This window comes from Oncorhynchus mykiss, chromosome 5 (assembly GCF_057628025.1).
Source record: "Oncorhynchus mykiss isolate SJ-2025 chromosome 5, ASM5762802v1, whole genome shotgun sequence".
Taxonomy (NCBI): Eukaryota; Metazoa; Chordata; class Actinopteri; order Salmoniformes; family Salmonidae; genus Oncorhynchus; species Oncorhynchus mykiss.
This window is the reverse complement of record NC_143026.1, coordinates 59553699-59580615: the sequence shown is the minus strand read 5'-3', so window position 1 is coordinate 59580615 and position 26917 is coordinate 59553699. Positions and strand designations below refer to the sequence as shown.

The 26917-nt window shown below is 44.0% G+C and overlaps 1 protein-coding gene across 2 annotated transcripts; it reads left to right on the top strand.

Annotated features, from left to right (window-relative positions):
* Window positions 1-661: 661 nt before the first annotated feature.
* LOC110524135 (arrestin domain-containing protein 2) lies at window positions 662-9378 on the top strand. Of its 2 annotated transcripts, XM_021603492.3 has the most exons (8): window positions 662-862; window positions 1067-1326; window positions 6349-6418; window positions 6573-6823; window positions 6935-7191; window positions 7368-7530; window positions 7659-7813; window positions 7921-9378. In XM_021603492.3, the coding sequence occupies exons 2-8, from the start codon at window positions 1068-1070 to the stop codon at window positions 7972-7974; spliced, it is 1209 nt and encodes a 402-aa protein (XP_021459167.2). In that variant the 5' UTR covers window positions 662-862; window position 1067; the 3' UTR covers window positions 7975-9378. The 2 variants fall into 2 exon arrangements, with proteins under 2 accessions (XP_021459167.2, XP_021459166.1); XM_021603491.3 differs by lacking the exons at window positions 662-862; window positions 1067-1326 and adding an exon at window positions 3682-5699.
* Window positions 9379-26917: the final 17539 nt, after the last annotated feature.

Genomic DNA, 26917 nt, shown 5'->3' with positions numbered 1-26917 from the left:
TGTGTGACGAACCGAGTTTGGGAAACCCTGGACTAGAGCACAGTACTCTTCTGTGAGGCTCTGTTTTTGGATTTGGTATAGCTAAAACCCTGAGGTCTGGGGTTTTCCTCTTTTTAGAGGTACACCCCATTACACAACAACTTTTGGGCATGTTCTCGTTATTTGACAGACAGCTTCAAAAGTACCACTGAAAGAAGCCAACTTTGAATGCTGGTCTATGGGACAAACCGGAACGTGTCCCCTGAACAAGGGGCATGGCTTTGCTTGCATCCATGTGGTTACCCATAATTGACCTCTAATATTGAAATGAGGTGTTTATGTGTGTGTAAAGTAAGCTTTCGGATCCTGTGTTTTGTGCATGTGAATCCGGTAGCCCTGATTTATTTAACAATTTTTGTGAATGCACAATTACTATCCGATAGAATATGGGAAATATTCTATGTTCACACAATACTTTCATAAATATATACCTGCAACTATTAAATATATTGTATTTGATTTATTCCATGCATTGATATCTTACGCATCCTATGCATTATATCTTATCGATGCATACCCAAAAGTCTGAGAAGTCATGAAAACGTTAGACACAGAAGTTAGTGCATTTATGTAGCCGGGAGGGAGGGGACAGTAATCTCTGTAGCGAATCATCTCGTAAACCAATGAATTTTCAGGCACTGAAAACAGTGGTCGCTTTCTGGCCACACACGAGTGGACGGCGTGAGTCGCATGTGCTTTTTTCTCATTTGTGTATGTTAAAGAAACCCATTCGTACTTGAGCATATAAATTATGTGGTAGAAACATTGTAACAATATAAATATTACAGTGAAGAACTCAAATACACCATCTCATTTTTTGAAGGTAGGTTTGGTTTGTGTTCTTTGACAGAACTTTGGTCTGCTGGTGTGAAATATGTCATTCAAAAACGGTTAAATTGAGTATAGGCAGGTCCGTGTGTTTATGCATAATTCATGTTTTCTTTTCACAAACAACAAGGCGCCATCAGGTATTTGTGTCACAGGCTACATTTTCTTGTGGTATAATTCATAAATGTTCCCTCCAAAGAATGACTTTCAAGACAATTAAACGTTTTAAACTGGAGTTGGACGACCCGGACGATGCTGTGTATGCCAGCGGCGAGATAGTGTCAGGACATGTCGTTTTAGAGCTCAACAGGGAGACGAAAGTGCACTCCATGAAGGTCATTGGAAGAGGGGTTGCCACTGCCCACTGGCTTGAGGATCACAGTGTGGGCATGAATGCAGTTTACAACGACTACACCTCCAAGATCACCTACTTTAGGAAGAGACAACATCTCATCCGAGGTAATTCTTCTGCATTTCTGAAAAAATCACACTGGTTATTTGTCAACAGATTTTTTCTTTTTTTAATATGTCAACCATGTTAAAATGTTCAAAATGATTAGTATCTATTGATTTCCTTTTAATGCAATTATTAAATTCAAATGTTCAGCCCATGAATGGAACTAATTAATTGCCTGGTAAAATCATGCATCTCTAAAAGTAGTGCACCTTGGATTTGACCAAGCCTACTGTAGGACACAGTAAATATGGAAACACTGAAGACACAGGCCCTACTTTTGGTTATAAAACATTAAACACAAATCGATTAGAAAATGACATTCTTAGAGGCACTGTAGAATAACAAGAGACTGGAAAATAGTTGACAGCATGAACTTAACATGCACAATTCTATTGTGTGTGAATGAAGCTCACGTGTAGCAGCAACATACTTATAGGGATTGGATCTAGGCCATCAGACTGGCAGGTAAATAAATGCAGGACTGGTGGAGTTAATGTTTCACTAGAAAGTCAGCTGTCATGCATGACTTGCCTTGACAATCAAATCAAATTGTATTTACATGCGCCAAATTCAACAGGTGTAGGTAGACCTTACAGTGAGTGAAATGCTTACTTACAAGACCTTAACCAACAATGCAGTTTTAAGAAAAATAAGTGTTAAGTAAAAATAGATAAGTAAAAAATAAAATAACAAATAAAAATAACAAATAATTAAAGAGCAGCAGTAAAAATAACAGCAGCGAGGCTATATACAGGGGGTACCGGTACAGAGTTAATGTGCGGGGTCACAGATTAGGTAGAGTTAAAGGTAGAGTTAAAGTGACTATGCATAGATAATAAACAGAGATTTGCAGCAGCGTAAAATAGGGGTTGGGGGGGGGCATTTCAAATAGTCAAGGTAACCATTTGATTAGCTGTTCAGGAGTCTTATGGCTTGAAGCCTTTTGGACCTAGACCTGGCACTCCGGTACAGCTTGCCATGCGGTAGCAGAGAGAACAGTCTATGACTAGGGTGGCTGGGGTCTTTGACAATTTTTAGGGCCTTCCTCTGACACCACCTGGTATAGAGGTCCTGGATAGCAGGAAGCTTGGCCCCAGTGATGTAATGGGTCGTACGCACTACCCTCTGTAGTGTCTTGCGGTCGGAGACCGAGCAGTTGCCATACCAGGCAGTGATGCAACCAGTGCTCCATGCTCTCAATGGTGCAGCTGTAGAATTTTTTGAGGATCTGAGGACCCATGCCAAATCTTTTCAGTCTCCTGGGGGGGAATAGGCATTGTCGTGCCCTGTTTACGACTGTCTTGGTGTGCTTGGGCCACCAGGTTGTTGGTGATGTGGACACCTTAACTTGAAGCTCTCAACCTGCTCCACTACAGCCCTGTCGAGGAGATTGGGAGTGTGCTCGGTCCTCCTTTTCCTGTAGTCCTCAATCATCTTCTTTGCCTTGATCATGTTGAGGGAGAGGTTGTTATCCTGGCACCACATGGCCAGGTCTCTGACCAGGTCTCTTAGTTTTGATGTCTTCACTATTATTCTACAATGTAGAAATTAGTACAATTAAAGAAAAACCCTGCAATGAGTAGGTGTGTCCATTCTTTTGACTGGTACTGTACATGTTGCTGACCTCTTGACAGGCTGCCTTCTCTAACCTCAAGGTAATATTAAAGTGGATTTAGCTAATGTTATAACACATTAACTACCATGTACAGCTGAGTAATTTCATGTTTACATAAAGTTAGTATAGCAGAGGGGCAGCTTAATATAAAAGTGTTGGCCAGTTTTTATATGTGGATAGGCTAATTATGATACATTTCCCAAAGAATAACAGGAAAGTATTTATTGGATGGTGTTCAAAACATAATTTACATGTCATACTCAGTGCTTGACTTGGACTAAAATAGGTGGCAGTACTCATTTTGTGTGCCAGTACTATTTATATTTAGGTGCAGGAACACAGTACTTTTGAGATAATATTCTATAAGAGGTGCAGGAACTCAAGCAGTGAAAATTTGAGGTGCCGGGTATTGGGTATTGAACTCCGATGAACTCCTGCCCAAGTCGAGTGCTGATCATACTGATCAACTTTGACGTATTTTGATTTAATCAAGTCAGGTGTCTCACATAACTTCATATTTTCCTTCACAGAGCCAAAGTAAATGTCTACATTTTGGTTTGATTGTAGACTTGTTTTGATTATTGTAGGCTTAATCAGAAAAGGAGCATGGCCATTTACTTTCTGAGTCTCGCTCTTGGGGTTTTTGACACTTTCTTTTTCATTATGACTAAAGTGAAAGAAAGAGTGAGTGCAGAAGCCCAAGAAGAGGCAGAGGCCGAAGACGGCTGCTGGCCTGAAAAGGTGTGGGGGTTTAAAAAAATGCTGCATCTTGTCTCTCAGGTAAAAAGGGAAAAACATCTAGATTAACGTCCTCTACAGGAAGTTGTTGAAATTACACCCCAACAGTCCTTTGTTATTTGCCTCGTGCCTGACTAATAATTGCTAAATGGCTGGGACTTCAGGGTGCAGACATTTGTCAAATGAATCTTTAATCGTGGTAAGTCAGTTGGGAAATAGTTTATGAAGTGCAGTCCTATTTCATTATAAAAGCAATGTGAGCAAACATATTCTGTGGACCTCTTATCTCATTTAATATGTCATATGAACATAGCCTTCTTCACATGGTCAGATAGAATGGCAGAATAGTTTTTACTCCCCTTCATGACATTAGTTTGGTTGATTTGGTTTTGAGACATTTCATGTTGATAGTGATACTGCAGCTGTCTTTGGTCGTCTGATAAATGTGTAATGATGCTGTCCATGTCCATTGCAATCAACTAGACTGTGTTTTTCATGTATTCTTTGTGTGAATACACTCTGGCTAAAGTCCTGCTGTTTGTGTGCCTTAAGCCAGACCCCTGGAAAACATAGCTATAGCCTTCTATACATAATTTGGCACTCTACCATAGGTCTTTGTTTTGAATATCATCTGTTCTGAACACATATGTATGTACATGGTATTAACTTTGTTAGTGTGATGAGTCTGCATACCATTCATTATTTGATACAACGTGGGTGTGTGTATAAGTCCAAAATCATACTTCATGCAGGCATGCAAGCATACATGGCTTTTATCTCATCGGCCCAGCAATTACAGGAAGTTTCAGGTCAGAGCTCACTGAAGTTGATTACACACTTTTTAAAGTTGTCATATGTCACAACCACCAGGAGGCGGTTGATATCATAAAGTTGCACAGAACTGGTACTCGTCTGTATTCCATGACAAAGCCCAGCTGTTGCATGTGTCGTTCACACCACAGGAGGCAGTATATAACCCTCACATACTTTCAGGAAACAAATAAGTAAACAACTTTGTTTTTTTTGGGGACAACATTTCACCCCTGATTTTGCAATCCAGAGGGCCTGGAACTAAATGTTCTGTAAGATATGATCGATGTGTTTGTATTGCAAGCAGATGCACTTTCATGTTTATGCGCATTCCCTTTATCATTATTGCTTTTTCTTGAAGTGGTAGCCTAATAGTAAAAAAAACCGGTTTCATGATCGTTCATACAGGGCTTTAGAGACTTTTCAAATCATCATCATGTTTGCTCTCTAAGAAAATCAATTTTGCAAACTGCATGTTCGGTTTCTTGGAACTAATGCATAGACCGCATGTACAGGATGTTAAAAATGGACCCGAGCTAAAGCGAATATAAATACCTTTGCACAATAGTACAATGTGAAACTAAATGGGAGGATCTTTGCTGTCTCCAGGCATGCTCAGTTAAGTCTGTTTTTGTCTAAGAACCTGTAACCATCAATCACCAGGCACTGTTTTCTCTGTTCGCTCTGAGCACTCCACGCCCAGGGAAGATGTTTATTAGCCTGCTACAGTCTATGCATGGCACCTTATGTAATATATTCGGAGGTCCCGCCCCCTTTCACATCGTGCAAAAAGGAGCTGTGGCCGTCTCTGCTGCATCAGTTTTGTGTAGCGACAAGCCAGAGAGACAACTGAAACGCTCTACGCTTTTTGACAACTTGAACAAGAGCGCAAGAACATTTTAACAAAAGTAATCCATTTGGAATTAACACGCCTCAAGATGATTTTCGGCAAATTGAAAAAGTTTGACATCGTCTTTGACTCTCCAGAAATCGACTCTCCTCCAGTTTTCAGCAGTGGGGACGTGGTGTCTGGAAAAGTTGTTTTGGACCTTGCAGGGGAATGTAAAGTGGAGTCGTTGAAGTTGCACGCCGAAGGTTTTGCTAAAGTGTATTGGACCGAGTCTCGTTCGGCTGGGTCTAGTACTGCTTATACTCAAAACTACAGCGACGAAGTGGAATACCTCAACCGAAGAGAAGTGCTTTTGCAAGCAGGTTAGTCAGTCACTCTTTCTCGGTGAATGTAAGCAATCGTGCTCCATGTTATGCTACTCTCCGGACAAACCATCTCGAGCAAATTTCAATCAAGATAAAAGTATTTTATTGTACGCAACTGCGTTTTGTGGGGGGTTTCTCTCATGATGTTGTATTTTGTTATTTATTAACTTTGAATTATTCTGTCATTTAAAAAATAAATAAGTCCAAGTGTTGTCAATGCAAGTTAGATTCCCTCTAACAGTAATAACTCTAAAAGGGGACTCAGTGCTTCCATAAATAATATAAAATTTAACAAAATAACCCACAAATCAAGGGCCTGCAAATACCCGTTCAAGAGCACCAGGTTTGACAAAAATCTGTTCTCGTGACAGTGAGAAGGAACCACCCTTTGCAAGTAGTATAGAGAAAGAAGTGATATGTACCCCCTAACGTTTTTAATATCGGATAAATATGATGCTCTTGTTTGATGAGAAAAGAGTAACTTCAGTTGCAGTTCATTGTAATGAGAAATTGAACTAAGTGACTTATCCAATATCTATTTTAGGTAGTACATAGCATTGGAAAGCAAAAGGCCCTCTTTCAGTAATCAATGAATGTATCAGAAGTTGTCACAACATTAATGCTTGTTTTATTAATTTATTTTCAGATAATGCCGAGCTTATCCTCCTCCCTGCTGGAAGACATGAATTTCCATTTAGTTTCCAGTTGCCTGACGAGTAAGTATCCCTTTCTGGAATGAATTGTTTCGGTTCAGTATTAGCATACAGTAATGCACTGTGTTGATTGCATTTGATTTGGGCCTATGATAAACATCACATCTTATTAAAGAACAACGAAGGTCTAATCAATTGATGTGTTTTACTCCAACAGGACACTGGTAACATCTTTCGAAGGCAAGCATGGCAGCGTCCGCTACTGGGTGAAGGTGAAGCTGCATAGGCCCTGGGCTACAGTGAGGAAGATCAAGAAGGAGTTCACAGTCATTGAGCCCATTGACATCAACACACCGGCCTTATTGGCCCCCCAAGCTGGCAGCAAAGACAAGATGGCACGGGTTTGGTACCACAACTTTGGACAGGTGTCGATAACTGCCAAGATTGACCGTAAAGGTTACACACCAGGTAAGAACCAACCATATCCTTTAACCCTAATGGCCTGAACTTAACAAATAGTTATAACTGTTTATAACTGAACCAAATATAATGTCACAGTCTCTATTCTCCAACTTCCAGGTGAGGTGATTCCGGTCTTTGCTGAGTTTGACAATGCCACCTCACGCTCTGTGGTGCCCAAGGCCTACATCACACAGACGCAGACGTTCCTCGCCCGGGGCACCATGAAGCAGAAGCAGGCTGTGGTGGCCACGCTTAGTGGCGACGTGGTGGGGGCCCAGCGCAGGGAGACCTGGCATGGCCGCGCCATCAAGATCCCACCAGTCGGGCCCTCCATCCTGCAGTGCCGCATCATCAAAGTGGAATACATGCTCAGGGTGAGTTCACTCCCTAGACAGAATGGAAAGCACTTCATTCACGTTTATTAGGTGTTCCTTGTTGAGTGTATGTCTTATTGATAATGAAAAGCTAATTCGAGGCTAGTGGTTTTACCCCTACTGAAGAGTCCATGTTACTGTAGTTCTAAAAGCTTTCTCCCTGCTCCACCACTTAGGTATGTGTGGATGTTCCTGGGACCTCTAAGTTGTGCCTAGAGCTGCCGCTGGTGATGGGCACCATCCCCCTGCATCCCTTCGGCAGCCGCACCTCTAGCGTCAGCAGCCAGTACAGTGTCAACCTGGAATGGCTCCGCATGGCCATCCCTGAGCAGCCTGAGCGTAAGTGTGTCTCATTGTAAACAAGACATAACACGTTCCCCAAAGCTAAATGCCAAACCCCCTGAAAATCTCCAACCCTTAGGCTAAATGGTTTACTCATCTGTCCCCTCTTTCCCTCCCCCATACAGCTCCTCCTGACTACAGCTCTGTGGTGACTGATGAGGAGGCTGAGCAGAACACTATGGCCCACCGTCCTGAGGAGGACCTCAGTGGGATCATGGAGCACCCACTTAGGGCCTTTGTCCAGGAGTTCCGCTTCCGACCCCCTCCGGTGTACTGCGAGGTGAGCTAGCACCACTTAGAATACTCTTGTGATTTAACTGAACTCTCTACACTTCATGACCCAATGTGCCTTATTGAAACGTATACCTTTGTGTTTTGCGCCTGCAGGTCGACCCAAACCCTCAGCCCCTCAACATGAGACGTCGCTGCATGACGTGTTGAACCAACCACTTGAGTGTCACGCGATGACCCGACTTAATTACGCAAAGTGATTTGTCTTCTCCTGGATTACTATCCGAAACTGGCTACCCAGTCCCAAGATGTGGCTTCTGTTGTTGGTAGGGACTAAGAGTACCGCTGAGAAGGTGGAAGAGGAGATGGAGACGACAGGACCTGGTTGTGGAGGAAGCCCTTTTAAAAAAAGAAAGATGGACATGTTATGTTGAGCAAGGAAAGGAAATAACTTGTCCCATGGTTCCTGTCCTCCAAAGTGATTTTGGCTCTGGATGAGGAAACAGAGCCCCTCCTGCCAATCAATGATTCCCACACAATAAATGTTTTGTGTTTTTTACTGAATTTGGGGAAATATTGGGGGAGAATCACTTGATTTTTGTAAGGGGGAGAGTTGAAGGTGCAGATGATACCTAAGCCTTAAAGAATGCTATGTGATATGACGAAGTAATCAGCTGGTTTAATGTTGAGGCATCTGTAATACCCAACTCCCCTTTGCCTTGTAACATATAGCCTAGATGTCGACCTGTGTTATGTATTATGACTCAATCATGATTTTCCCATGACTATTTCTACTGATAGTCAAGTAAATGAGATTCAAGTAAGCACTTTTTCTGAGAAGTCATGGTTTGGTGAAGAGGAGTTGAGTCAGCAGGTTTAGATATTAAGCCGATGTACACAGGTAATGCTATGCAAAAGGGAAAGCCTGCAGTATCTGCAAATGAACTGAAATGATTGCATGAGTGATTCTGATGCAGCAGCTATCCTCTGTATGGCACTGTTCAATGTATTCTGAATGTTAATATAACAGTACTGGATGAAGAAACTAAGTTAATTTCTTTGTATGTGGATGAATTCAAGAGGAATTGGGGTTGCGTACAAGCTAGTTCTTTAGCACAAACCTATGCATAGTGTCTTCTCAAATAGAGACTAGTACTGATGTATTATGACCGTTCACAACAATGATAAGAGGAAGAAACGTGTGAGTCTGTTTCGAAGCTGCTTCAGGCTCAAATGATTAGTTTTAGAAGCAGCTAAAGAGGAAATGTCTGAGCTGTGTGGTTTGTGCGTTTGTGTCAACCCAGATGCCTGTGCCTTGATGTTTCTGAACAGTTTATACATGTCTGCAGAACATTTGTTCAGTGTTACATTAAGCCGTACGTTGAGGATGTCACTTTGAAGTGTACTAAAGAACATTCCAAGAAATTACTGAGGACTTTTACCTCATTTCCAAATAATGGAGAGAATGGGGGCTTCAGGTCAGCAATGCAGCTTTGGTGTCATGCTCAGTGCAGCACACACCTTAAACGGAATGTATTTTATACAAATGCCATTTTTGATTCACAGAACTTGCCAAAGTTTTTGTAATTATTGTTTCTAATAAAACACTGACAGTTTTTTGTGTTTTCTGTCAATTAATTCATTTCTTAATTTACCTCATTCTATTTCCCAGAAAGTTTCATTGGTTAGATTTGACTAGAGGTTCAATACAACTTGTTCTCCTCGAATAGATGATTGAGTGCCATCCCAAAGAAGAGAATATTAAAGCTTCCTTTTCAGCAGCTACTCGTTGACATGCTAAGAAACATGACTGGGCAGGGGAATTCTGGTGAAAAGTAATTCAGTCACGTTTAACTTTTTTTGAACATCCACACATTTGAACCATAATGGGAATTGAATTTCTTTGACCAAACTTAGGTTCATGTAACTTGAAACCTCATTATTTAAAAAAACAAATTCTGTCTTTTTTTGGAACATCATGTACAGCAGTTTTAATGTGAGCCGAGGCAACACTGCGGCCATGGTTCATCTGAAGAACACTTCTCTTACTCAGAGGCAGCAGGCCATGAAAACAATAATTGTGAAGTGGTAGTGGGTGTATATTTTTACATTGTACAGTTACATAATTTTGCTATTCCGGCTATTCCTGCAGCGTTTGGCAGATGTTGGGGTCTTACAATTGTTGAATACATACAAGAACAGGATGAAAGGATAGCAGTGGCCTGCTACAGAGTTTCTGACTTGATTTCTTGTCATTTTTTGTCTTATCAAAACTCCATCTGTGACTGGTTTATGTAACCAAACCCAAATATGTGACCTAGTAGGCCTGCAATCTGCAGTGAAAGAGGAAACAGAATACTAAGATGGTGTTATTAATTACACAGGCCATCAAGGATAACAAATTCATAAAAAACAGTTTCAAAACCTGACCAAAATAGACGTTTCCATCTCTCACCAAACCTATTGGGACAGGCCTTGGCTGGTGCTGGTGGTGAGTTGGTGGCTTTGCACACAAGGCAAAACATTTGATATATGTTGTCTTGACAAATTGCAATAGGCGGTTATGGCACATACAGTTGAAGTCGGAAGTTGTCATACACTTAGTTTGGAGTCATTAAAACTCGTTTCAACCACTCCACAAATTTCTTGTTAACAAACTATAGTTGTGGCAAGTCGATTAGGACATCTACTTTGTGCATGACACAAGTCATTTTTCCAACAATTGTTTACAGATTCTTTCACTTATAATTCACTGTATCACAATTACAGTGGGTCAGAAGTTTACATACACTTAAGTTGACTGTGCCTTTAAACAGCTTGGAAAATTCCAGAAAATTATGTCATGGCTTTAGAAGCTTCTGATAGGCTAATTGACATCTTTTGAGTCAATTGGAGGTGTACATGTGGATGTATATCGAGGCCTACCTTCAAACTCAGTGCTTCTATGCTTGACATCATGGGAAAATCAAAAGAAATCAGCCAAGACCTCAGAAAAAAAAATTGTAGACCTCCAGTCTGGTTCATCCTTGGGAGCAATTTCCAAACGGCAGAAGGTACCACGTTCACCTGTACAAACAACAGTACGCAAGTATAAGCATCATGGGACCGCGCAGCCGTCATACCACTCAGGAAGGAGACGCATCTCCTAGAGATGAACGTACTTTGGTGCGAAAAGTGCAAATCAATCTTAGAACAACAGCAAAGGACCTTGTGAATATTCTGGATGAAACGGGTACAAAAGTATCTATATCTACAGTAAAACGAGTCCGCCATGAAAAAGCTAGACTATGGTTTGCAACTGCACATGGGGACAAAGATTGTACTTTTTGGAGAAATGTCCTCTGGTCTGATGAAACAAAAATTGAAATGAGTGGCCATAATGACCATTGTTATGTTTGGAGGAAAAAGGGGGATGTAGATATATTGAAGCATCTCAAGACATCAATCAGGAAGTTAAAGCTTGGTCGCAAATGGGTCTTCCAAATGGGCAGTGACCCCAAGCATACTTCCAAAGTTGTGGAAAAATGTCTTAAGGACAACAAAGTCATCACAAAGCCCTGACCTCAATCCTATAGAAAATGTGTGGTCAGAACGGAAAAGGCGTGTGTGAGCACGGAGGCCTACAAAACCTGACTCAGTTACACCAGCTCTGTCTGTAGGAATGGACCAAAATTCACCAAACTTATTGTGGGAAGCTTGTGGAAGGCTACCTGAAAGGTTTGACCCAAGTTAAACAATTTAAATCCAATGCTACCAAATACTAATTGAGTGTATGTGAACTACTGAACCACTGGGAATGTGATGAAAGAAACAAAAGCTGAAATAAATCATTCTCTCTACTATTATTCAGACATTTCACATTCTTAAACTGAAGTGGTGATCCTAACTGACCTAAGACAGGGCATTTTTAGGAGGATTAAATGTCAAGAATTGTGAAAAACTGAGTTTAAATGTACATGGATGGCTAAGGTGTATGTAAACGTCCGACTTCAACTGTATCATCAACAAACAGGGCATTGACTCCTCTTACTTGGTGTCTGTCTGCCCAGTGTGTCAAGAGAAGAGAAGGGGGATTCTCCCATTGGAATGATGCTGTGGTCTGCTGTTTGACAAATTCCTCATGGAGCAATTAGGAATAGAGCCTGGGATTCGGGAACATCGGCAGCACACTGGACTGCCTTGTGTGTCTTTATGTCAGCTCATCCTCACATAATGGGATCTGCAATGAGTGTTTAGCAGAACGAAGAGGAAGAGGGGAATGTACAGCAGGAGTCTTTCATTTCCCATTAAAGGAACATGTTGGGGCTTACTGTAAAGACAGACTTTTCTTCTCGTCACTGTCCTGGGGTTTTCTATTGTGTCTGTCCAAGTGTGTTTTCTCAACTGTTGCTAGTCATGTGTGGCAGCCTGACAGCATTCTGTGTGAGTGTGTGTGTATTGCTTTAATTATCATGTGGATTTCATGTATTAACTGCCAGGGATATTGTAAACAACCAGCCAACAAGCCCAACGTCTTGGCTGTTTATGCACGGCAGACACAGACAGACAAACAAACTCAACCTCATGGTCAAGGTTTTGGTCCAAATAAACACTTTTCAGGCATCCAATGTAGCATTGTGTTGGTACACTGTAGCGTCAAAATGAAGTAACAAAGTGTTGTTACTTTCCCTGCCCTCTGTCTTTATCTGCTCTACACGAGAGACAGGAAGCCAACAGGGCCAATCAGGAAACGTAGCAGAGTGGCACGTACACATGAGAGGAGATGTCACCAGGCCAGGTTGTCAAGGTTGCCGGGAGGAAGTTGCTTTCCCTGCTTTGTATATTTAACCTATCATATTCCACGTTGGCTGGCATCCAGGCGATTACAACAACATCTCAGAATTGTAGACTGCCAGGTTGCAAAACATTTGTCTCTGGAAGTTCGAAAGTGGCATTGGAAGACATAGCATCGCCATTGTTGTTTTCGTTGTACCTCGTTGGGAATGTCAGGCAATTTGTGTGCAGATAGAAATGTCCACGGTCGCGAAATGTTTTGTCTCGAGCAAGAGAGCTTTACATTCCTTTCCAATACGGAGTATCTGTATCTGCTTTGTGTGTCTGCGTGTTTGTGTGCATCTCAACATTTGCGTTGTATGCAAGAGAGCAATATGTAGCCTACTGAATACAAAGAAGTATGAATGAATGACTTTTATATTTAAAGGGCACTGGGGCAGTTCAGCAGACATGCAAAGCCTGTATTTTGTAGCAAATTATGTTCTCAATTGTAAACACACACAGGATGACATATAGTGCATTCGGAAAGTATTCACACCATTTCACTTTTTCCATATTTTGTCATGTTACAGCCTTATTCTAAAATTTATAAAATATTTTATTTTAGACATTTTTGCAAATGTACTAAAAATTAAAAAGATATCTTATTTACATAAGTATTCAGACCCTTTGATATGAGACTCGAAATTGAGCTGAGGTGCATCCTTTTTTCATTGATCATCCTCAAGATTTTTCTACAACTTGATTGGAATCCACCTGTGGTAAATTCAATTGATTGGACATGATTTGGAAAAACACACACCTGTCTATATAAGGTCCCACAGTTGACAGTGCATGTCAGAGCAAAAACCAAGCCTCAAGGTTGAAGGAATTGTACATAGAGCTCAGAGACAGAAGGGTCATACTCAAGGAGCCTCAAAGCTGGCAAATGTGCTTCAACAAAGTACTGAGTAAAGGGTCTGAATACTTGTGTAAATGTGATATTTCAGTTTACATTTTTTTTATAAATTTGCTAAAAATGTAATCCATTTTAGAATAAGGCTGTAACGTAACAAAATGTGGAAAAAGTCAAGGGGTCTGAATACTTTCCGAATGCACCGTACATAGCAGACTAACTGTCTTCATTAGACTTACATAAGGCAGTAATGGAGACTTATTCAGTATTGTAACAAAGAGAAAAGACTGGTGAAGGACTTTCAATTGGACTATAGACTCAAAATAGGGAACGGACAATATCAAAATATATCAAGCTTTTCATTTTCTGAATGTCCTTAACATACAGTGCATTCAGAAAGTATTCAGACCCCTTGACATTTTCCACATTATGTTATGTTACAGCCATATTCTATGTATTAAATATTTTTTCCCCCTCATCAATCTACACACAATACCACATAATGACAAAGTGGCAACAGGTTTTAATTTGATTTTGTACATTTATTATTAATAAACAACTAAAATACGTTATTTACATCAGTATTCAGACCCTTTACTATGAGACACAAAATTGAGCTCAGGTGCATCCTTTTTTCATTGATCATCCTCAAGATTTTTCTACAACAAGATTTGGAAAGGCACACAAATCAAATCAATCACATTTTATTGGTCACATACACTTTTTCAGCAGATGCTATTGTGGGTGGAGCTACATGCTTGTGGTTCTAGCTCCAACAGTGCAGTAATATCTTACAAGAAATATCTAACAGTTTCACAACAATACACAAAAATCTAAGTAAAGCAATGGTATTAGAGATATGTAAATATTTGGACGAGCAATGTCAGAGCGGCATAGACTAGATACAGTAGAATAGAATACAGTGTATACATATGAGATGAGGAATACAACATATTTAAATATTATTAAAGTGATTCGTTTTCCATTAATAAAGTGTTCAATGATTTCAAGTATATAGGCCAGTAGCCTCTAATGTTCTAGTGATGGCTATTTAAGTCTAATGACCTTGAGATAAAAGCTGTTTTCGGTTTCTCTGTCCCAGCTTTGATGCTCCAGTGTTGAGGATGGAGGTGTTGTTTCCTACCTTCACCACCTGGGGCAGCCCGTCAGGAAGTCCAGGACTCAGTTGCACAAGGCAGGGTTCAGACCCAGGGCCTCAAGCTTAATGATGAGCTTGGAAGGTGCTATGGTGTTGAACGCTGAGCTATAGTCAATGAACAGCATTCTTACGTAGGTATTCCTCTTGCCCAGATGGGCAGTGTGCGGTGCAATGGCAATTGCATCGTCTGTGGATCTATTGGGGCGGCAAGCAAATTGAAGTGGGTCTAGGGTGTCAGGTAAAGTAGAGGTGATATGACCCTCGACTAGTCTCTCAAAGCATTTCGTGATAACAGAAGTGAATGCTGTGCGGAGATAGTTATTTAGTTCAGTTACCTTTTATTTTCTGGGTACAGGAACAATGGTGGCCGTCTTGAAGCATGTGGGGACAGCTGACTGGGATAGGGAAAGATTATATATGTCCGAAAACACTGGTCTGTGCATGCTCTGAGGACGTGGCTAGGGATGCAGTCTGGGCTGGCAGCCTTGTAAGGGTTGACACACCTGTCTATTTAAGGTCTCACAGTTGTCAGAGCAAAAACCAAGACTTGAGGTCAAAGGAATTGAGCTCCGTAGAGCTCCGAGACAGAATTGTGTCAAGGCACATTTCTGCTACATTGAAGGTCCCCAATAACACAGTGGCCTCCATCATTCTAAAATGGAAGACATTTGGAACCACCAAGAACAGCCCGGACAAACTGAGCAATCGGGGGAGAAGGGTCAGGGAGGTAACCAAGAACCCGATGGTCAACCCTCACAGGGCGAAGTTTTACCTTTTAACAGGACAGCGGCCCAAAGCACACAGCCAAGACAATGCAAGAGTGGCTTCGGAACAAGTCTCTGAATGTCCTTGTGTGGCCAGGCCAGAGCCCGAACTTGATCCCGATTGAACATCTCTGGAGAGACCTGAAAATAGCTGTACAGGGACACTCCCCATCATATCTGACAGCGCTTGAGAGGATCTGCAGAGAAGAATGGGAGAAAGTCCCCAAATGCAGGTGTGCCAAGCTTGTAGCGTCATACCCAAGAAGACTCGAGGCTGTAATCACTGTAAAGGGTCTGAATACTAACATAAATGTGATCTTACAGTACATTTTCTATTGTCATTATTGTCACCAGTAAAAAAAAATTGTCATCATTTCATACATTTTTGGCGTGGGCCCCCCACCAGCGGCGCTTCTTCCCAGTCTACCCCAGTGTCCTGAGAACCTCACTTAACTCCTCCGGAGCATTCCACTGGAGATTCTGGAACCAGCCGGGCATTTCTCTCCCAGTGCTCCCTCATCTTCGAGCCGCAGCCTTTTTTGTTCTCCTCGGACCACTCGTAGATAGCGTATTTGATAGGAGGGCACTTGCCTGGGCTACGGCGGAGTGTCAGCAACAGTCCAACGTTTTCCTCAGTCTGGAGGAGTTTGTGGCAGAGGTACGTGAAATGTTCGATTCTCCGTTATCCGGGAGAGAGGCTGCTCGTAAGCTGTTCAAACTACGTCAAGACTCCCATCGTGTGGCAGACTATGCAATGTATTTTATTTTCGTTGGCGACTGAGAGTGCCTGGAACCCGTCAGCCCTGTCTGACACGTTCCGTCACGGATAATCGGAGGTGATTAAAGGCGGGCTCGCAGCCCGGGAGTTGCCCATGGACCTCAACTCCCTCACAGCCTTGACCATTCGGATCAATGGGCAGCTATGGGAATGTAGGAGGGACAGGGAGTCGCTTGTCCTTGATTTCCACCTTGCCTCTGAGGAATCCCGGAAATCCCAGGATTCTACATTTCTGAGTGAATCCGATGTCACACGAGTTCTCTCGGAAATCACAGAGGGCTGTCAACTCGTCTCCTCCGGAGTCCATGCAACTGGGTAGGGCAAGATTGTCTCCTGCTGAGTGCAGACTAAACACCAAGAGCTGTCTGTTTTGTGGAGTTATGGGACATTTCTTATCTACCTGCACATTAAAAAACCAGGCTCATCAGTAAGTATGATTACACTGGTGAGCCGTACAAAGAGTTTCAATTGAAACCCCCTCTACGCTACACTGTTGTGGGGAGTCCAAATTCAGCTGTGACTCTGGGGCCGACGAGAGCTTTATGGACAGTACCCTGGTGTCGGAACTGGGTATCTCCACTCAACTCCTTTCCATCCCGATGGACGTCAGAGCACTGGATGGGCGCTCTTTTGGCAGAGTCATCCACAATGCGGTTCCTATACATCTATGAGTGTCAAGCATCAGTCTATGGAGGTTCTGCTCCTGGAGTCTCCTTATGTACCCATGGTTTTGGGGGTTTCATGGCTCCAGAGGCACAATCCCCTAATCAACTTGGCTACGGGTTCCATCCTTGGTTGGAGTCAGTTTTGCCATACACATTGTCTGAAGTAGGCACAGCCTGCCCTGTGACGTCTGCTGGCTTGGGGAAAGCCTTGGATCTATTTGCAGAGTACCAGGACTTACGGGAGGTTTTCAACTCTGCCCACGCCACATCTCTTCATCTGCATCAGCCCTACGACTGTGCTATCGACCTTCTCCCGGGCATCGCACCACCTCGGGGGCGACTTTATTCCCAGTCGGGTCTGGAGACCAAAGCGATGGAAGGGTATTTTGAGGACTTTCTCGCTGCATGGATTATGCGTCCATCTTCCTCCCCTGCCGGCGCAGGGTTCTTCCCTGCCTCCGTGTATCGACTACCGGGGTCTTATTGACATTATGTTTATAAACCGTTACCCGCTACCACTCATCTCCTCAGCTTTTGAGCCTCTCCAGGGAGCGGTCATCTTCTCCAAGTTGGACCTTCGGAACGCTTACCATCTGGTTCGGATACGGGAAGGTGACAGGTGGAAGTCAGCCTTTAACACTGCTAGCGGGCGCTATGAGTACCTGGTGATGCCGTTCGGACTGACCATGCTCCTACAGTGTTCCAGGCCCTGGTCAATGATGTGCTACGTGACATGTTGAATGATTTGTGTTTGTCTACCTGGACGACATCCTCATCTATTCCCGGTCAGCTCAAGAGCACGTCCTCCATGTCCGACAGGTCCTCCAGTGTCTCCTGGAGAACCAGCTTTTTGTGAAGGTGGAGAAACGGTGGAGATACGTCATTGCTACAGGGATCTTCAGATGAACCCTGACAAGGTGAGAGCAGTGTTGGGTTGGCTTCAACCCACATTGAGACTGCAGGTACAACGCTTCCTGGGGTTGCTCATTTCTACCGTTGTTTCGACTACAGGAACCTTGCTTCCCCACTCTCTGCACTCACCTCTCCCAAGGTTCCATTTATATGGTCTCCAGCAGCTGACTGGGCATTCTCAGACCTCAAACAGCAAATCACTACATTCATATCTTAATCCATCCGTCCGTTCCCGTCAGTTCATGGTGGAGGTCGATGCCTCAGACGTCAGAGTGGGGGCTGTCCTGTCCCAGCGTTCCGCCCAGGACCAGAAGCTGCATCCCTGCGCCTTCCTTTCCCATCATCTTAACCTCCATTGAGAGGAACTCTGATGTGGGAAATCAAGAATTACTCACTGTTAAGATGGTGTTGGAGGAGTGGTGGCATTGGTTAGAAGGGGCGGAACATTCATTCTTGGTGTGGATGGACCATAAGAACCTGGAATATCTCCGCATTGCAAAGCACCTCAACTCCAGGCCGGCGAGATGGGCCCTGTAATTCACTCATTTCCATTTCACTATCTCCTACAGCCCGGGGTCCAAGAATGTGAAGCCTGATGCACGCTCATGTCTGTACAGCCCCGCTACTACACCATCGGACCCCAAGACCAACCGGATGTTAGTCCTGGACTCTGCCCGTGCTCCGGTTCTGGAATGGGCACATTCCTTGAGGCTCACCTGTCATCCTGACCTCGGCTTTTGTCCAACAACATTTTTGGCAACCCACCATGGTTCCTGATGTCTCTGCGTTTGTTGCCGCCTGCACTGTGTGTGCACAGAACAAGACCCCTGCGGCAAGCTCCGCCTGTTCTCCTTCAACCACTCCCTGTTTCTCATCGCCCCTGGTCCCATTTATCCTTGGACTTCGTCACGGGTATCCACACCACTACCCTTACGGAAAAGCCGCCCATTTTATCCCCCTTCTTAAGTTGCCCTCAGCTAAGGAGACGGTCCAGCTCATGGTGCAGCACATCTTCCAGATCCATGGACTTCTGGTTGACATGGTCTCAGATCGCGGTTCCTCAGTTCTCATCTCGGTTCTGGAAGGCGATCTGCACCTTCCTTGAGTTGTGGGCCAGCCATTCTCTGGTTTTCATCCCTAGTTTAACGGCCAGTCGGAGGGAGCCAATCAGGACCTGGAGATGACTCTTCGTTGCCTCGTCTCCACCAATCCCACCACCTGGAGCCAGCAACTAGTGTGGATGGAATATGCGCGCAACACCTTTTCCTGTTCTGCTACGAGTCTCTCGCCTTTTTAGTGTTTCCTGTGATATCAGCCCCCACTATTCTCAAAGCAAGAGGAAGAGGTCAGCATTCCTTCTGCCCATATGTTTGTCTGTCGCTGCCACCATACCTGGAAGAGAGCCCGGGTCGCTCTTCTCAAGATTACTTCCAGGTATAGATGGCAGGAGGACCACCACCGGACCCCTGCTCCCCGCTACCGTCTTGGGCAGAGGGTATGGCATTCCACTCAGGATCTGGCCCTACAGGTGGAGCCCTGCAAACTTTCCCCCCCGTTTTCTTGGCCCCATTCCCCATCTCTAAGGTTCTTAGCCCCTCTGCTGTCCGCCTTCTGTTGCCTCGCACCCTCCACATACATCCCACTTTCCATGTATCTAGAACTAAACCCCTGTCTCACGGCCCTTTGTCTCCTGCTTCCTGACTCTGATTTGGATTACGACTCTTTGCCTGCTTTGACTTACCTTTTGCCTGCCCCTTGTACTATAATAAACTCTGAGACTTGTACTATCCGCCTCCTGTGTCTGCATCTGGGTATTAGCCTGAGACGTGATACTTCCATTCTATATTAGGTGTAGTCTATACAAATATAAACATAAAACATTGAACATGTTTGTCACGTTCTGACCTTAGTTCTTTTGTTATGACTTTGTTTTAGTATGGTCAGGGCGTGAGTTGGGTGGGTTGTCTATGTTCGTTTTTCTATGTTGTGTTTTGAGTTTGGCCTGGTATGGTTCTCAATCAGAGGCAGGTGTCGTTAGTTGTCTCTGATTGAGAATCATACTTAGGTAGCCTTTTTCCACCTGTGTTTCGTGGGTGTTTATTTTCTGTTCTGTGTTTTATTTCACCGTTCAGGACTGTTCATTTGTCGTTTTATTGTTTTTGTTTCAGTGTTCACTATTTGTATTAAAAATCAAGATGAACACTTACCACGCTGCGCTTTGGTCCTCTCCTTCATACGATGACCGTTACAATGTTGTTATAAAGATGCATATGAAATAATGTTGAAACAATTGTTTTTCAGGACAAACTCTTAAAATTGATGATCAAGGAAAACAAAACCTGTATGCAAATATTCAAGTTATTAATCACTTAACTTTTGTTCAATATGGCGGAAATGCTACATTTCCAAGAATGCATTAGTTTAAGCCTAAAGTTGAGGCCTTCAAAAAGAAGCCAAACAAATGAAACGATTGGAGGAAATATAATTGGCTATTCTAAGCACTAAGGTTAAAAGAGTATATGAACATTGTTTCCAGAGAAAAGTGATACATTCTTTAGTATCTGGTATCAGATTCAATGAAACTCTCATTTTCTATGACTGAGTGGAATAGGAGTCAATTCCAAAATTCTGAATTGTGCCCAACCCTGCCAGAGACATGTTTCAAGTAGCTCCCTGACAGCACACCGCATGACCCCCCGGTGCCACTCGGGTTTTGTTCAGCAAAGGCGGCGTGATGTCCAGGGACGAGATGCGTGGAGTGTGTTTGTTTTGTTGACTCTGCCGGGTGCCCCCAAAGGGCTTCATGGATATCAATGTAACTTCAGAGGAGGGCGAGTCCAAAGCAGTTCATTATAGCTGCAGTGCTGTGGTGTTCTGTGCACAACTCTTTGAACTGTCCTCTAGAATATTCTCTGGGGGCACAGCAAAACAACATTCAGGACCACCTTTAGGACCCTTGTTTATGCCAATATTTGCTCTCTTCCCTTGGCGTATTTTGAGGGGGTCATCTCTCCCCCCAACAGATGTCAGCGCGTTGGCTCATATTAGGCTTGTTGTTTATTGCCCTTTCTGTCTGTCTTCCATTGTTTTCTGTGACTACAGTTCTCTTTGTTCACAGCTCTACATGACACTGAAAGGTCCACAAACAGCCTCCAAACAGAATGATGATGTCAGATGATGAATTCTAATTTCTAACAGAAGCTGAAGAATATAGGTGCAGGTCATCTGCACCAAATTGCACCATTTTAGCCTACTATACAATATTACATACTGCATAATGTATCAGCTATTGTAAGATGATTTTGCAATGCTTCTTTCAATAATGAAATATATCAGTCAATGTCAATGTGTCAATGCTTCAAAGTATTTTAGCCATATACTGTATTTCAAAGGCAGATTAAATTGTATTTTCCTCCAAGTTTATTTTCCGCCGCACACCAGGTCTAGAGGGGAACTGCAAAGCTCAATACATAATGTGACGAACACATGAAAGGAGTGCAGAGAGGAATGTATTTTCTTCGGATGAAAGTAAGATTAGCACATAGTTTTCTCACGCTGGAAAATGAAAACAATGGCGGGTAAGCTGATGAGACAAGTTAGTTTTGACTTAAATGTATTGCTCAATAGACATGCTTCCAGGGAAAAGGAACACCATGTTCCATGAAAACAAGCCAGATGAAACCCAGTCCACAACGTCAACACATACTCGTGATTCTTATCCTATTGTGTACTGTACCATAACATATGCTGAAATGTTATGTCGTTGAAATGTAAGTGAAGGGAATAATAATGAGATTTACAGGCAATTCAAAAGTAGCCCTGCGGCTTTCAATACATCATTTGACATTTGTTCTCAGTTGCTGCATGTTCACATTGGTCCACCATAAATAGAGTAAAACCAATGACATCCAATTAAGCAAATTCACATCATAAATATCTGTGGGGTCAAGCAAGCCGGCTTCCACCCAAGCAAATATAGGCCTGACGAATGATCAGTAGAGAATATCCATTCAAGCAAATATATTGAATGATCAGAGCTACTATAATACACAGTTTTGTGTCAGTGAATAAACATACTAATGACATGAACAGCTTAATTGTTCTCTCACTATTGTGTCGGACTGGAACCAGATATAATCTGATCCATCTGGCTGGCTGTGACTGCTCTCCAGTGCAACGCCCACCATCTCTGGGCATTGGGAGGTGTAGCTTTCACCAGGGAAGCGTTTCAGGATTCCAACATATGTTAGACCTGCACACTCAACCAGTTATATCAGTGGAGGCTACTTTAGGCCATATATGTAAACTGATGTTAATTTACAATTTAATCATCAAAACATCAAAAGCGTCTTGGCATTCAAATGGATTTAATTTGACTATGAACCAAGGTTTTAAGGCTTATCTTGACTATGTCTTATTTTTTTTGTGGGGTGTGGTGTTATATCTCTCTGAGTTCTATTACTATGTGGTATTATTAGGCCACAGTGGCGATTTTAGTTTGTAAATCTTGTTGGGGCAAACCCTCCCAATTTTTTTTATGCATGCCAGCAAAGCCACTATGCAACACTAAACAATACATAAATTGCACTATAACAGTGACAAACTGTGCACGCAAACTGTTGGGGTCTACATAAAGCTGTCCTAACAGCAGAGCTTTCTTTTCAGCACCATGGAGTGAATCCTTACCACCGCTACACCTGGCTATCAGCAGAGCCTTGTCTGGCAGCGAAACAGTTAATTCAGCCTCATTTACTGCCTTTTTAAAAAACAAAACTGATATGGCTGACTTGCTTAAACAAATGTGTTTTTTACTGACAATTGAGACGAACAAACTTGTCACACCCTGATCTGTTTCATCTGTCTTTGTGATTGTTTCCACCCACCTCCAGGTGTCACCTGTTTTCCTCATTAGTCCCTGAATACTGATTCCTGTTGTTCCCTACTTGTCTGTTGCCAGTTCGGCTTGTTTTGTCAAGTCAACTAGCGTGTTATTCCGTGCGCCTGTTTTTTTTTTGTTTTCTTCCTCCCCCTTTTCTCTGTTTTTGCTAGTCCTCCCTTTTGACCCTTGCCTGCCATGACTCTGAACCCACCTGCCTGACCATACTGCCTGCCCTGACATCAAGCCTGCCTGCCACTCTGTATCTCCTGGACTTTGACCTTGTCATGATCTTTTGCCTGTCCATGACCATTCTCTTGCTTGCCCCTTGGATTATAATAAATATCAGAGACTCGAACAATCTGCCTCCCGTGTCTGCATCTGGGTCTCGACCTATGCTCTTACAGTACGAATTGGCCATGACAGACCCAGCAGACTTAGACCAGCTCCGCCACGCTGTCTCCCTGCAGGGAGCCAACATTAGGAGGCATGAGGAGCTACTGCTGGACCTTTTGGAAGGGCTTCGTTCCCTGACGGAACGCCACGACCAAAGGCTATTATGGAGCAAATCAGTGAGTTAGCTCATAGGCAGCCTGCCACCTCTGAGAACCCCCAACCACCCAGTAACCTTTTTACTATTAGTGGTGGGTTTGTACAGCCTAGCCTGGCTCCCCGAGAACCCCGCTTACCACCTCCGGAGCAATATTCTAGGGATCCTGGAACCTGCTGGGGTTTTCTTTCTCAGTGCTCCCTCATTGTTGGTTGAAGATAGTGTATATTATTACACTATTGTCGGTAAGGGCGCTCTCCTGGTCTATGGCAGTTTGGGAGCCACAATCCGCCATTTGTCGTCATTTGGAAGATTTCATGGCAGAGGTGAGGATGGTGTTCGATTCTCCGGTATCCGGGAGAGGTGGCCAAAAACGACTTGATTTCAAATCAAATCAAATCAAATTGTATTTGTCACGTGCGCCAAATACAACAGGTGTAGTAGACCTTACAGTGAATGCTTACTTACAGGCTTCGTTCCGTCAGGGAACGAAGCCCTTCCACGTCACCCTGGTATCAGAACTAGGTATCCCCACTCAAATCCTCTCCGTTCCCATGGATGCCAGAGCACTGGACGGCCGCTCCATTGGTAGTCACTCACAGCAGTTCCAATTAATCTGCGGATATCTGGTAATCACAGTGAGTCAATACAGCTTCTCCTCATTGAGTCTCCTCACATCCCTGTTTTGGGATTTTCTTGGCTCCAGAAGCACAACCCTGATATTGACTGGATCACGGGTTCAATCCTGGGTTGGAGCCCTTTCTGCCATTCACTGCCTAAAGGCGGCACAGTCTTCCCCGGAACGTCTGCCTCGGATCTCTCAAGGCTTGAGCTACCTCCCTTCCTCCACATCATCCTTACAATTGTGCTATTGACCTCCTCCCGGGCACCACACCGTCTCGAAGCCGGCTATATTCCCTGTCTGGCTCTGAGACCAAGGTCATGGAGGAGTACATTTAGGACTCTCTGGCTGCTGGAAGCATTCACCCTTCTGCCTCTCCTGCTGGGCCAGGGTTGTTCTTTGTGGGGAAGAAGGACAAGACCCTGCGTCCATGTATTGATTACCGGGGCCTCAATGACATCACGATCAAGAACCGGTACTCGCTACCACTCCTCTCCTCGTCTTTCGAACCTCCCCAGGGGGCTACCATCTTTTCAAAACGGGACCTCCGGAATGCCTACCACCTTGTTCGGATACGCGAAGGAGACGCAGCCAGTGGACACTGTGAGTACCTGGTCATGCCGTTTGGACTCACCATTGCTCCCGCTTTCTTCCACCTTGTCAAACATGGAGAACGATGTCGTCGAGGTAGACAGAAACAAAATGATTCAACATGTCCCGGAGCACATCATTGATCAATGATGTGCTCCGGGACATGTTGAATCATTTTGTTTCTGTCTACCTCGACGACATCGTTCTCCATGTTTGACAAGTCCTTCAGCACCTCCTGGAGAATCAGTTGTTTGTAAAAGCTGAGAAGTGCGAGTTTTACCGCTCCACTATCTCCTTTCTGGGATACGTCATTACTGAAGGGAATGTTCAGATGGATCCTGAAAAGGCCAAAAACTACTTGAATTCAAATCAAATCAAAGTGTATTTGTCACGTGCGCCAAATACAACAGGTTGACGCTTCCGACGTGGGAGTAGGGGCCATCCTTTCCCAGCGATCTGTCCAGAACCAAAAACTTCAGCCCTGTGCCTTCATGTCCCATCGTCTCAACTCTGGAGAGGAACTATGACATTGGGAACCGGGAACTTCTAGCGGTTAAGATGGTTGTGGCGGCACTGGCTGGAAGGGACGGAACATAAATTTTTGGGATGGACTGATCATAAGAATTTAGAATACCTCCACACTGCCAAGCGACTTAACTCAAGGCAAGCCCGTTGGTCCCTGTTATTTACCAGGTTCAATTTCACCATCTCCTACCGCCCAGGGTCCAAAAATGTGAAGCCGAACGCCTTTTCCCGCCTGTACAGTTCCGCTGCCAACCTCTGAATCAGAGACCCATTCTCCCTGCCTCATGTTTGGCAGCTTTGGCAGCTTCGGCTGGCTAACCGGATGTTCGTTCCTGATTCGGCCCGGCCTCAGGTCCTAGAATGGGCTCATTCCTCCAGGTTTACCTGTCATCCTGGTGCTTGTCGTACCCTGGCTTCCTCCGACAACGCTTCTGGTGGCCCACCATGGCTCCTGATGTCTCTGCCTTTGTTGCTGCATGCATAGTGTGTGCTCAAAGCAAGACTATACGGCAAGCTCCGTCTTGCCTCCTTCAGCCACTCCATGTTCCTCATCGTACCTGGTCCCATATTTCCCTGGATTTTGTCACTGGGCTTCCCCCATCAGATGGCAACACCACCATCCTGAGGTGGTAGATGGGCGGCCTTGGAGAACCTATTTCATCCCTCTTCCTAAATGACCTTCAGTCAAGGAGACGGCCCAGCTCATGGTGCAACACGTCTTCAGAATCCATGGACTCCCGGTCGACATTGTCTTGGATCGGGGTCCTTCGTTTTCGTCCTGCTTCTGGAGGGCGTTCTGCACCCTTATCAGGTCATCGGCCAGCCTGTCCTCTGGGTTTCATCCTCAATCCAATGGCCAGTTGGTGCGAGCCAATCGCGACATGGAGACAGCACCAGTTGCTCGTAATCCCACCACCTGGAGTCAGTAACTGGTCTGGGCGGAATATGCCAGGAACACTCTCCCCTGCTCGGCCACTGGACTCTCCCCCTTCGAATGCTCCATCCTCATTAGTCCCTGGGTACTTATTCCTGTGTTCCCTGCTTGTCTGTTGCCAGTTCATTTTGTTTTGTCAAGTCAACCAGCGTGTTATTCTGTGCTCTTGTTTTTTTCCTTTTCTGTTTTTGCTAGTCCTCCCGTTTTTGACCCTTGACTTTGAACCTGCCTGCCTGACCATACTGCCTGCCCTGACCTCGAGCCTGCCTGCCACTCTGTACCTCCTGGTCTCTGACCTTGTTATGATATTTTGCCTATCCATGACCATTATCTTGCTTGCCCCTTGGATTATAATAAATATCAGAGACTCAAACCATCTGCCCCCCGTGTCTGCATCTGGGTATCGCCCTGTGCCCTTATACAAACAGTGTAAAAGGGAACGACGAGCCAATAAGAGGCAATCCGTAATTTAATTGTATAGATAAATAACAAAGATCCATCACACTAGCCACTTATGACTCATTCACTTCTAAGGGCAAGATATTACTCCATACTCAACAACTGATGGCTCATACTTTTATGTCTTTCCATTGTTACTTAAATTCATGACTAGCATGTTTTCATTGTGCTGGGATATCAGGGCAGTACAGAGAACTTATCAAAAAACATGTCCATGTACCCACACGTATAGTACTGCTCACACACGTACATGCATGTTCATATTTTTGCAGACTAACTGAAAATAATCCCTCACCTTAATCCCTCAGGCTTGTCCTGATGCACACATCATTTCAAACCTGGACAAAAGGAACACCTATGTGAGAATACTATTCATTAACTACAGCTCAGTGTTCAACACCATAGTGCCCTAAAAGCTCATCACTTAGCTAAGGACACCGGGACTAAACACCTCCCTCTGCAACTGGACCCTGGACGTCCTGATGGGCCGCCCCCAGGTGGTAAGGGTAAGTAACAACACATCCGCCACGCTGATCCTCAACACTGGAGCCCCTCAGGAGTGCACGCTCAGTCCCCTCCCGTACTCCCTGTTCACTCATGACTGCATGGCCAGGCATGACTCCAACATCATCAAGCTTGCCGATGACACA

What these genes read in the sequence shown, in the direction of transcription:
- LOC110524135 (XM_021603491.3), top strand. Translation starts at nt 5,426, where the DNA reads ATGATTTTCGGCAAATTGAAAAAGTTTGACATCGTCTTTGACTCTCCA. An exon ending in AAGTGGAATACATGCTCAGG is followed by an intron (nt 7,192 to 7,367) that starts GTGAGTTCACTC and finishes TCCACCACTTAG; the next exon opens with GTATGTGTGGATGTTCCTGG. An exon ending in CATCCCTGAGCAGCCTGAGC is followed by an intron (nt 7,531 to 7,658) that starts GTAAGTGTGTCT and finishes TCCCCCATACAG; the next exon opens with CTCCTCCTGACTACAGCTCT.